Source organism: Garra rufa, chromosome 19 (genome assembly GCF_049309525.1).
Source record: "Garra rufa chromosome 19, GarRuf1.0, whole genome shotgun sequence".
NCBI classification, from domain to species: Eukaryota; Metazoa; Chordata; class Actinopteri; order Cypriniformes; family Cyprinidae; genus Garra; species Garra rufa.
Window position 1 is genome coordinate 33,049,172 of NC_133379.1, and position 13,511 is coordinate 33,062,682.

Below are 13,511 nucleotides of genomic sequence, written 5' to 3' on the forward strand. Positions count from 1 at the left end.
GCCATAAGCCACTCCTGCTTGTTGGAATAAATAGCGGTTTGCATTGTTTCAAAGGTTAGCCACTGAAAAATCCCACCCATTCAATTGAAAAAAAAAAAAAAAAAAAAAAAAACATATTGAGTTAATGCTTGATTTTGAATGAACAATAAATTGCAAAAATAGCCTACACCGGTGGCTTTAAGACATTTTCAATGCAATGTTTAACGTTTTATAACCCTTTCATTAACCCGATCATTTAATCAATTTACGTATGTTGTGTAAGTAGTAAGTTATATCACACATGTTTATGCTTACAAACATATTTGTTAATAAATATATAGCAGGTTAGGTGAGCTACGAAAGATATTTAGAAATATTATTTTATTCTTTAAAAAACATTTTTTATTCTTTAGTACATTTAATGCACACACAAATGCAATCTCAGATGAATAAATACAAGACAAAGAATATTAGTATTTTAAATAGAAGTTAATACTTAAAAGCTACAACTCTCAGCCAATAGCACCGCGTTTAGTTCGTGACATCAATTTTATGCGACGCGTCTGGCTACACCGGCTTCGTGCGGTTCTCACATCGAGTGAAACATTATAACTGTTTGAGAACTTGATGAATAAGCGCGTTTAGTGGTTTAATTATAGTATTATCTTTATTATATTTAGTGTTATATAAGGTTAGGGTTGTTTTGTTTTTAGTTTTGTAATCCACGTGGGCATATTGATGACATTTTGAGCGGTAGCTAATGACAGTGGTTTTCAAAACACAGCATTTTAAGTTTGTATAGGATCTCTCTCAGATAAAGCAGGATGAAGTGCCACTATGAAGTGCTGGGGGTTAAAAGAGAAGCGACGGACGACGAACTAAAAAAGGCTTATAGGAAATTAGCCTTGAAATGGCACCCAGGTATTTAATTTCGTCTTATATCTTTGATGATTAATAGAGGTTATTGTCCTGTGTTAATAAATAAGGCTGTTGTTGTCTGTTTTCTAACAATGATCTGCCAAGTGCTGTTGATTATAAGACTTAAGTTAGTTTAACCATGAAAGTATCTTGTAATGTAGGTCATATATTTTTTAATTCTGATTCTAGACAAGAACTTGGACAATGCAGAGGAGGCTGCAGAGGAGTTCAAACTTATCCAAGCGGCGTATGATGTTCTGAGTGACCCACAGGAGAAAGCCTGGTAAGATGTCCAATAAACAACAACAACTATGTGCATCCTAGATACAGTACATCTAGCTTAGTTCAATACTAATGAGATTTTACTGTAGGCTAATTATGTTGCATATCCTGTGTAAACAATCCTTAAAAAGGATAGTTATTTTCATCTTATTCTGTCCCTTATCCACCTATATTACTTTATTTCCCATAACATGATTTATTCTTGTGAAATGTCTAAACCACAGTTTTATATATAAAAGTAGATTCAAAGTGATTTTTTCTGCCATGATCTAAATATAAGACTCATTCCCTACAGCCCTACACTTTAATGAAAAGTTAAATGAAGTCATGGTCTTGTGTAAGAAATAGACAGAAATGTAATGTTGGCTTGTTGGGTACTGGTTAAAGGAGTAGCTCACCTTTTTTTCCTACTCATGTCATTCCAAACCAATGTGCAGTTACAGTCAAACCAAAATGTATTCAGACACCTTCAACACTTTATTTATTTTCTATAGTTTAAAAAATGGTAATAAGATATGACAAGAACTCAAGAGTTAAACTGTGTTCACTGTTCAACAAATTCATCTTGATAATGTCAGATAACCTTGATAGAAAGGTATGTGACAAAACATGGTCAAGTCAATGTGTCAAATCAAAACTTTAGTCCAAAATTGTTTATCGGTTTTCCTGCTAGTCCACTGTATGAATAATTTCTGGGTATAATATGTCACATTTTACTTTATTTTGCTATCCTCACTTACATAAATGAACTATAGTGTTTTGCATCCACTAGTAAAATATTACAAATATATGTCTGGTGTCTGGATAATTTCAGGTTTTACTGTGTGTTTTCCATTCAACCGATAAAATGTGAATTTTGCTATTTTCCATATGGTGTTATGGATACTTTTAGGGTGTTTTTTTAAAAGCGTGACAGAAGTGGCCACTGCTGTTGTACAAGAGAGCTTCTTCAAAATTCTCCCTTTGTGTTCAGTGGAAAAACAGCATATGGGCTTGGAAATGACAGAGACGTTGTTGACATTGACACTGATGTGTTCTAGCTGTGTAACAAAAATGAAAATTTATCAAAACTGTGAACTTGTATTAGTATTAGATGCATTAGTAATGGGTTGTAAATTGCAAAGAAATCAGTAACACGTATATTACTATTATTATTGTATTAATATGAATCTAAAAGTATACCTTGCAGGGTATGCCATTGCTTTCCAATTTAAGTAAATTTAAAGTCATATTTTCAATATAAATCCCAGGTTTTATTGAAAATCAACAACAATTAATTTAGTATAACATATATGAAAAACAAAAAATGACAGTCAACATTTTTAATCTTTTTTAAAGAAGTTCTCACCAAGCCTGCATTTATTTGATCCAAAGTAATGCAAAAACAGTACAGTATTTTGAATTTTTTTTTTACTATTTAAAATAGCTGTGTTCTATTTAAATATATTTTAAAATGTAATTTATTCCTGTGATTTTAAAACTGAATTTTTAGCACTGATACTTCACTCACGCGATCCTTCAGAAATCATTCTAATATTCTAATATGCTGCTCAAAAAACATTTATTATTATTATGTTAAAATCAGCTAAGTAGATTTTTTTTTCAGGTTTCTTTGATGAATTGAAAGCCCAGAAGAACAGCATTTATCTGAAATAGAAATCTTTTCTAACAGTATAAAAGTGTTCATCATCACTTTTAATTAATTTAAAACATCCTTGTTAAATAAAAGTGTTAATTTCTATCATTTCTTTCCACCCAAAACTTGTTTTACTGACTCCAAACGTTTGAATAGTATACTGTAGTGTATAATGTTACAAACGCTTTTTATTTCAGATAAATGCTGGTCTTTAGATATTTGTATTTATCAAAGAATCCTGAAAAAATTTACTTAACTATTTTAAATATTGATAATAATAATAAAAAAGTAAATTAAACAGCAAATCAGCAGGATAATGTAACACTGAAGACTGGAGTAATGTGACTGAAAATTTAGCTTTGATCACAGGAATAAATTACATCTTAAAATACATTCAAATAGAAAAAAGTAAAAAATATTTCAAAATTGTACTGTTTTTGCTGTATTTTGGATCAAATAAATGCTTGCTTGGTGAGAGAGAAGAGACGTGTTTAAAAAACACAATCTTACTGTTCAAAAACTTTTGACTGGTAGTGTAGAAAACACACACAAACACACATTTTTTTAATATCAGTAATACTAATCAGCATTTGCCATTTAAGTATACTAAAATGACTATAACAGCCTTTGATATGATTCCATTAATATTTAATTATGCTAATATGGCTGTTACATTTGTATTTAGGTATGATAACCACCGAGAGGCGCTGCTGAAAGGAGGTGTCAGTGGCGAGTACCAGGATGACAGCATTGATCTCGTGCAGTTCTTCACTGTCACCTGTTACTCAGGTTATGGAGATGATGAAAAGGTGAATATTTAAAATTCATTTTTTGTTGCCAGTAGTCACACTTTTAAATGTGTGAAATATGTCAGACAGATGTCTTTTACCATTGCATTGTATCTATATGTTCAACAAAAAGTGCATATCAAGACTATTGTGTTCTGTATGTAGCTGTTATTGAACTAAATGAGAGCATCAATACTCCAGTCTTCAGTGTCACAGATCCTTCAGAAATTATTCTAATAAGCCAATTTGCTGTTCAGGGAACATTTATTAATGTTATTATTATTATCAGTATTTAAAACAGTTGAGTACATTTTTTTCAGGATTCTTTGATGAATAGAAATATCCAAATTTATCTGAAATAAAAAGCTTTCATAACATTATACACTATACCATTCAAAAGTTTGAAATCAGTATTTTTTAATAGAAATTTGTACTTCTATTTAGCAAGGATACTTTAAATTGATCAGAAGTGAAGAGAAAGACATTTATAATGTTACACTTTTTATTTCAGATAAATGCTGTTCTTCCTAAATGTTCATCAAAGAAACCTGAAAAAATCTACTCTGTTGTTTTTAACATAATAATACTAATAATACATGTTTTCTAAGCATGAATTTAGAATATTAGAATGATTTCTGAAGAGTAATGATGCTGCAAGAAATAAAAGTACTTTTTTGGATCAAAAAATGCAGGCCTGGTAAGCAGAAGAGACACATGTTCTGATCTCACTGTTTGAAAACTTTTGACTGGTGGTGTATAGCTCAAATGTCTGCTTTACCATCATGTACTGCTGGAGGGCAGTAGAAGCTCATGTTGAAAATGCACAAATGATGCTTTCGTTTTGGAATGATTCAGACCGTTTATTGTGGAAATGCATGTATTTTAATGCTGCAAACTCTTTTTTTTTCTGTAGGGCTTTTACACTGTATACAGGAACGTGTTTGAGACTATCATAAAGGAGGAGATGGAGCACACTAAAGATGAGGAAGAAGAGGAGGACCAGTTTCCCTCATTTGGAGACTCTCAGAGTGATTATGACACTGTATGTAGACACTGGCACATACAGTACAGTTTTCCGCAAATATAAAGCACAGCTGTTGCAATACTGATAAAACTGAGGGTTAGAGTAATGATGCCGAAAATTTAGCTTTGCCATCACAGGAATAAATTACAATTTAAAATATAAAACCGCTATTTGAAATTGTAATATTTTTTTTTAAAGAGACTTCTTTTAAAAAATATAAAACATCTTATTTAACCTCAACCAGCTTCTGAATGGTAGTAATGTATGTGATTCTGACTCCTTTGATCTTGTTCTTTTTAGTGAACCAGAATTATTAAATTACCTAGAAAATCAAACAAGTCTTGAGACAGAAGTAATGTATGGACAGTGAGAGCCAGTTGATGAAAAACAAATTTTAAGATAGTAGGAGAGTATGCATTGTGTTTGTTAGAGAAATATGTATTTATACCATGAAATACTTGAGTGCTGGCATCAGAGTTCTTCAAGAGGTTTAGTGCATTTTAGACCTTACAGCCAAATGAGACTGTGGATTATTAACTTATTAGCTAAATAGAACACAGAAACTATTCCATCTATAAATACTTTTCCAAGCTACTAGGGGTAACAGGATGGGACTCGTCCAAATCTGAAAACATTTTTCAGACTGTTAGCTAAAAGAGAGGAAAAATCTTGATGGAAGACTTCACATTTAATTCAAGGGATCCAGCCTCTCTTTCAGTTGCTGAGACCATTTTCTCCAGAGTCTGAACAATGAGGTTCATCTCATTCCAATTAGACCTGGAGGCTCTTAAATGATCTTAACTGTTTCCCCTTCCTGTGTGGCTCAAACCTGCACTTTACCTAATGGATTTTTTGAGTGTTTGCCATCAGTGGAGGCTTGCAAAAAGCAGCTGAACAGAGGATGAGTGCACCAGCCTCCTAAAAACTCTTCATCTTGTGGTTAAAAGGATGAAGCATCCAGGAAGTTCATACATAAAACGTAGTTATATAGTATTAAACTTTTTCCTTTCATTTGTCTCTCAGGTGGTGCATTTATTCTATGGCTACTGGCAGAGCTTCTGTACACGCAAAAACTTTGCATGGAAGGAGGAGTATGACACGCGACAGGCCTCAAACCGCTGGGAGAAGAGAGCCATGGAGAAAGAGAACAAGAAAACCAGGGACAAGGCTAGGAAAGAGCACAACGAGCTAGTGCGCCAACTAGTGGCCTTCGTTCGAAAGCGTGATAAGCGCGTTCAGGCCCATAAGAAGTTGGTGGAAGAGCAAAACGCAGAGAAGGCCAAAAAAGTTGAAGAACTGAGGAGAAAGCAGAAGCTCCACCAGGCCAAGTGAGTACGATTAGCACATTTTATAAGACTGGATATTTTGTATGAAATCTGAGAGCTTTCTGATCCTGCATAGACAACAATACAACTGACATGTTAAAGGCCCAGAAAGGTAGTAAAGACATTGTTAAAATAGTCCATGTGAGATCAGAGGTTCAACCAAAAATGTATGAACCTCTGAGAATACTTTTTTGTGTGCAAATAAAACAAAAATGATAACTTTGTGCAACAATTCATCAAAAATATTGTGTGTTCTAAAGATGATCAAGGTCTTAGGGGTTTGGAACGTCATGAGATCTGGCAAACAATCCAGCGTGTTTTTGCAGCGTTGAGAAGTGTTGATTTCGAACAATTAGAAACAGTTTGTCAGAATTCACTCACCGCTGTAAGCACCAGATCGGTTTTATTGCCGTTTTGCGCGCTCGTGAATCATCTCATGACTAAGTGCAGACGTGATGTAAATAAAAGATTCATTGTGTAGTTTAGAAAGCTTTATTGATTATAACGGAACTTTGTGAGATCTCTATGAACTAAGATTTTTGACGCTTTTAGTGATAATAAAGGGAGCGCGCTTTGCACTTTCCATGCCATAATCTACCAAAGGAAAAAGTAATACATCAAAAAACTTTATAGTGTTTTTATAAAATAAAGAAAACAAAAATTATGCGCTTTCTGTCGTCTCGTTCTTGAACAGGAGTGCTTAACAAAAAAGTGAAAAACATATCTATAGAAAGCTTTAAATGATTACTTAACGAAATAAAACAAATCAAAAACAAAAATTTGTTCATTGTGTAATCCGTAAAGATAAATTTCTCACTCAAGGCGCGTCCAAAAAGGAGATGCAAGTCAGGATCTTTGCGACATTGACTCAGAACACATATATATATATATAACACTGTTGCTGTAATATATTTTATTACAGTTATGTACATGTTGATTGTGTGCCTTTAGGCTGGCAGAAGACTATCAGGAACAGAGTTGGGCTGCCATGTCAGAGCTGGAGAAAGAACTGCAGCAGATGGAAGCAGAGTACGGTCAAGAGTTTGGTGATGCATCAGAGAGTGAAGAGGATGAGGAGGAGGTGGAAAACGGACTGGAAAGGGCAAATGTGGATGCGGGAGGTGAGTTCTGATGTCACAGATATATATATATATATACGGTATATACATGAGTGGATTCTGGGTAGAGGTGATCAGAGGTTCAGGGGCCAGTCAAAAGTTCAGTGCACATTAGATCATTTTAAGACTAAACAATGTTCAGAAGAATGTTTTTTTAAGAAGTCTCTTCTGCTCGTCAGTCATTTATTTGATTCAAAGTACAGCAAAACAGTAATTTTTTTTTATTTTTTACTATTTAAAATAACTGTTTTCTATTTGAATATATTTTAAAATGTAATTTATTCCTGTGATTACAAAGCTGAATTTTTAGCATCATTACTCCAGTCACGTGATCCTTCAGAAATCATTCTAATATTCAGATTTGCTGCTCAAAAAACATATGATGTTGAAAACAGCTAAATAGAAGTTTCTTTAAAGAATAGCCATTTCAAAAGAACAGCATTTTTTTTGTAACATCACTTTAAATCAATTTGATCAATTTAAAGCATGCTTGCTAAATAAAAGTATTAATTTCCCTGACTCTTAGCTTTTGAATGGTATATAATGTATACAGTTACACAAGCCTTTTATATTTCAGATAAATGCTGATCTTTCTATTCGGCAAAGAATCCTGAAAAAATTTACTCAACTGTTTTAAATATAATAATAAAAAAAAAAATTATTGGAAGACCTAATCAGCATATTAGAAAAATTTCTAAAGAATTATGTTACACTGAAGACTGGAGTAAAGAAGCTAAAAATTCAGCTTTGAAATCACAGGAATAAATTACATTTTAAAATGTATTCAAATAGGAGACAGTTATTTTAAATAATAAAAAAATCTAAATTGTGTTTTTGCTGTACTTTGAATCAAATAAATGCAGGTGTGGAGAGCAGAAGAGACTTTTGAGTAAGTAAACATTAAAAATCTTACTGTTCAAAAACATTTGACTGGTAGTGTATGCAGTGATATTCCGATATAGGTGTGACATCACATGTACAAATTTTGTTGAGGCCACTATAAATGAACAGAACAAGTCAGAGCAAACATCGGTGATTCATACATATATGCAGTGACTCACAGAGTGTCGCCAAGTCATGAAAAATACCTCAGTTATACTGTAAATATTTATGAGTAATGGACATCACGCGTATCTCACCACTTGACTTTTGTCAGATGTAATGCAGGCAGATGGTGCCACGGAAATGGACGACTATTATGATGACCTGTACTGCCCTGCCTGTGACAAATCTTTCAAATCCGATAAAGCGTGAGTAAATGGAACGCACAAGTACACCACACTGAAACTTTCCATGCACACCCTCCATCACTTCAGAGATCATTTATATAACTTTTTTTTTACATGTAACGTTTTTAAGTTAAAATCATAATATAATATTTCACTTGAGATCTGTAGCTGCTTTACATTATGTATATGTATGGATGTGTACATTTACTTGGGGTCAGTAAGGTTTTTTTAAAGTCTGGTTTTAAAGGCTCACCAAGTCATTAAAAATAAAATAAAAAAGTTATATTGTGAAATCTTATTTTAATTTAAAAGAACTGTTTTCCATTTTAATACATTTTAATCAAGTTATTCCTGTGATGCAAAGCTGAATTTTCAGCATCATTAGTCAGCCAGTTTACAGTGTCACATGATCCTTCATTCTAGTATGCTTAGTATTATCAATGTCGAAAACAGTTGCACTGCTTAACATTTTTCTAAATAGATTTGTTTTTTCTACCTTAGCATATATGTTTTTTAAATAATCTCAAACGAACCACATGTTTTTGCACTAGATGACTGTCTTGGACTACATGCAACTAATGCAGCAGTATCATTTTCTTCTCTCACACAACAGTATGAAAAATCATGAGAAATCTAAGAAACACAGAGAGATGGTGGCATTGCTACGGCAACAGCTGGAGGAGGAAGAGAAGTCGCTGAGTCAGAACTCTGCAGAGATAGAAGAGGAAGAGGATGATGACGATGAAGATGATGATGAACTCGATGGCACACCGAGACAAAAGTAAAACATGCCTGCCAGCACTTGCGATGTTCTCTTCAATTGTAACATGCAGCTTTTATGATATATCCATAATGTCTAAAATGAACAATAATGAAATATCACTTTAAAATTAATAATAATAGGAATAAATACTATTGTAAACAAATAAGATTGAACATACTTACCCCCCCCCCCCCGTCATCCAAGATGTTCATGTCTTTCATCCTTCAGTCATAAAGAAATTATTTTTAGTTAAAAATTTCAGGAATTTTCTTCATATAGTGGACTTCAAGGGTGCCTGTGAGTTTGAACTCCAAAATGCAGTTTAAATGCAGCTTCAAAGGCTCTAAACAAAACTAAATCTATCCCAGCCAAGAAAGAAGGGTCTTATCTAGCGAAATTATCTGTTATTTTCTTAAATAAATTAATATTTATACACTTTTTAACCACAACTGCTCATGCATCTTAGGGTACACTTAGGGTATGTTGAAAAACTCCCATCTCATTTTCTTCTCCAACTTCTAAATCGTCCTACATCGCAACAGAAGTACCGATCCAGTGTTTACAAAGTGAACATGCAAAGAAGATCAAATGCCCTTTACATAAAAAAGGTAAAACAGCGATGTAGGACGATTTTGAAGTTAGAGGAGAAAATGAGATGGGAGTTTTTCGACCCTTAACTGTCTTGAACTGGAGTGCACACAGAGTACACATTGCAGAGCTAGACAAGACAAGCATTTGTAGTTAAAAAGTGTAAAAATATTAATTTATTTAAGAAAATGACTGACCATTTTGCTAGATGAGACTCTTCTTCCTCAGCTGGGATTGTTTAGAGCCCTTTGAAGCTGCATTTAAACTGCATTTTGGAAGTTCAAACTCACGGGCACCATAGAAGTCCACTATATGGAGAAAATTCCTAAATAGATTTCTTCAAAAAAAAAAAAAAAAAAACGACTGAAGAAAGAAAGGCATGAACATCTTGGATGACAAGGGGGTGAATAAATTATCTGTACATTTTTGTTCTGGAAGTGAACTAATCCTTTAATAATAATGTAAGCATTTTAATAATTATTTAAAATGATTAAACCTGAAATTTAAAACAGTAATACATAAAGATAACAGCATCTGAAGGCATTATTAGCTGTTTGTCTGATTGGTTCATTTAATTACAGATTATCTAAAAGGCAGAAGAAAAAGAGACGCCAGCAGAAAAATGTAAGTAACTGAAATCCAATCTGCAAACCACTGAGGTGTTGTAATTGTAATTGTAATTGAAACTGCAATAAATTTTATCCAGTAAAATTAGATATTTCTAATTCGGTTGTTCTGCAGAATATTTCAGAAGAGCCGAAGATTGACAGCACAGTCCCACAGTCCACAGAAGAGCATCCCGCGCCTGTGCCTGATTCGGGCAACAATGAGGATGCCCCTGTCCCCTCTGAGGATGCAGATGAGAAACTAAAACCAGAGGAGTGTGAATCCACAAATCAAAAAAGGTATCCCTCACATGCCTTTTTAACAATCAACTGGTTTGAAACTCTTGTAAAGTGTTTAAACAAGGGCTGTCAAACTCAGTTCCTGCACTGAAGGGCGTGATTAGCTAGATCAGGTGTGTTTAATTAGGGTTGGAGCTAAACTCTGCAGGGCTGTGGCCCTCCAGGAATTGAGTTTGACATCCCTGGTTTAAACCCATGCATTGTGGGTAGCCCTCTGTTCGTTGATGTGAATTGAGGTTAACTGTTATTGTCACCTTTTACAGCTCCGCAAAGACAAAAGTGAAGAAAGGTGGAAAAGACTCTAAAAAGAACAGCAAACCACACGGAGTTGTGGAAGTTGCTCAAGAGGTGCGTACTGTACTTCTGTTAGCATGTGTGTACATGTGAGCAAACACACTCCTCTATGATGTTACAACGGTTTTGTAATTATCATCTGAACATAAACAACTCCATATGACTTCATGAGATTTCCTGTAACAAATATAACAGAGTAGTAATATGTGCGCATACAACAAATTAATTTATTCTGATTCAGGTTGATGTAATGTAGTAGTTTTACACATTATATATTTAAATAATCACATAAACTGTAGTATAAAGGGATAGTTCACCCAAAAATGAAAATTCTATCATTAATTACTCGCCCTCTTGTCATCATCGTTCCAAACCTGTAAAACCTTCATTTATCTTCGGAACGCAAATTAAGTTACTATTTGATGAAATCCACAAGCTTTCTGACTCTGCTTAGACAGCAATGCAATTACTAAGTTCAAGGCCTGGAAAGGTAGTAAGTTTATAAAAGAAAAAAAAATAGTCCATGTGACATCAGTGGTTCAATCGTTCTGGTATGCAAAGAAAACAAAAATAACAACTTCATTCAACAATTTCTTCTCTTAAAGAGATCTTCACAATTAATGACAGAATTTTTATTTTGGGTTAACTATCTCTATAAGTGAAACTGTTTACTGTTCATTTCTTTGATTTTAATTTGCAAAAAAAAAAAATGCAATGTACATCCATTTTAATAATTACATAGTTCTGAGTAGGGCTGCAAGATTAATCGAAATACAACTGAAATTAGTGCGATTATAAAAATGCAAAGGCTGTGATTCAGCTGCTTTCATGTGCACAGTTTAATGAAGAAATTAAAGTAAAAGTTCACTTTTAGAACAAAAATTTACAGATAATGTACTCACCCCCTTATCATCCAAGATGTTCATGTCTTTCTTTCTTCAGTCATAAAGAAATTATGTTTTTTGAGGAAAACATTTCAGGATTTTTCTCAGGATATGTATGGTGCCCCCAAGTTTGAACTCCCATCTTCAAAATTGCCCTACATCGCTGCAGAAGTACCGACCCAGTGTTTACAAAGTGAACATACAAAGATCATCAAATGCCCTTTACATAAAAAGGTAAAACAGCTTTGTAGGGTGATTTTGAAATTAAAGACAAAAAAGAGATGGGAGATTTTCAATATATCCTAACTGTATTGTCCCGGATTACACAGACTACACATGTGCATTGCATAGATGAGACTAGATGAGCATTTGAGGTTAAAAAGTATATAAATTGTCAATTTCACAAGATAAGACCCTTCTTCCTCAGCTGGGATCATTTAGAGCTCTTTGAAGCTGCGTTTAAACTGCATTTTGGAAGTTCAAACTTCCATGCATATCTGTTATATGGAGAGAAATCTTGAAATGTTTTCCTTAAAAAATGGACTAAAGAAAGACATGAACATCTAGAATGACAAGGGGGTGAGTAAATTATATGTTAAATTTTGTTCTGGAAGTGAACTAATCCTCTCAGATAAGCCATAAATACTAGATTTGTTTTTTTTTTAACAGTTTACATTTTATAATTTTTTTCACAATTAAATATTAAAATAGAAATATTGCTTGTTTTAATAATTTTGATATTTTATTTACTGTCTTATTATAAAGCCATATTGAATTACAATTATTATTTTATAGCTATTTTGATATGTGACCCTGGACCACAAAACCAGTCATAAGTAGCACAGATATCTGTACCAATAGCCAAGAATTTATTATATGGATCAAAATAATTGATTTTTCTTTTATTTCAAAAATAATTAGGATTAAGTTAATTAAGATCATGTTCCATGAAGATGTTGTGTACATTTCCTACTGTTAATATATAAAAACGTTTTTTTTTTTTTTAATGGTAATATGCATTGCTAAGAACTTCATTGAGACAACTTTAAAGGTGATTTTCTCAATATTTAGATTTTTTTGCACCCTCGGATTCCAGATTTTCAAATAATTGTATCTCAGCCAAATATTGTCCTATCCTAACAAACCACACATGGAAAGCTTATTCATTCAGCTTTAAGATGACGTATAAATCTCAGTTTCAAAGAACTGACCCTTATGACCTGTTTTGTGGTCTACGGTCACATTTGTCAGCAAATTTGTGGTAGATATGCTTGCGTCCGGTGTAGACACGGTGTCAATGTAACTTTTCTTGATTTGTTTTCTTGCTCCTAATAGAAGGAAGTCAGCTTGCGCTGTGTGACCTGTCAGTATGAATTCGCCACCAGGAACAAACTTTTCGATCACCTGAAAACCACAGGCCACGCCACCGCCCTCTCTTCCAGTAACGCCGCCCAAACGTGCAAGAAAAAGAAAGACGCCAGGAAAAACAGATAACCTAGAGGCAGCCTAAAAGACTGAAGCCTCTCTAAATGTACACTTGTCCAAGAAATCACAACCTCATTTGACGACATGCAGTTGTGCAACCATCAGGAAGCGTGTGTGTTTCTGTCCCTAGAAGACTGAACATCTCTTTTGTAACATGCCATATGCCAAAAGATTTCCCATGAGCTGCCATTTATTCCCACCATAATTGATGTGTAATCTGGTGCCTCAGAACTGCACTGTAGGTGAATATTTTTAGACTTAGACTTTTAGTTTTAGACACGTTTAGTTGGGTT

The 13,511-nt window shown here is 33.7% G+C and overlaps 1 protein-coding gene across 1 annotated transcript; it reads left to right on the forward strand.

Moving 5' to 3' along the window:
* Nucleotides 1-557: 557 nt before the first annotated feature.
* On the forward strand, nt 558-13,466 carry LOC141292423 (dnaJ homolog subfamily C member 21-like). The gene is made up of 12 exons (XM_073824439.1): nt 558-900; nt 1,087-1,180; nt 3,501-3,624; nt 4,517-4,645; nt 5,651-5,955; nt 6,904-7,073; nt 8,227-8,320; nt 8,913-9,080; nt 10,232-10,274; nt 10,392-10,555; nt 10,819-10,903; nt 13,069-13,466. Exons 1-12 carry the CDS (start codon nt 804-806, stop codon nt 13,225-13,227), a joined length of 1,632 nt encoding a protein of 543 aa, XP_073680540.1. The 5' UTR covers nt 558-803; the 3' UTR covers nt 13,228-13,466.
* The last annotated feature ends 45 nt before the right edge of the window (nt 13,467-13,511 follow it).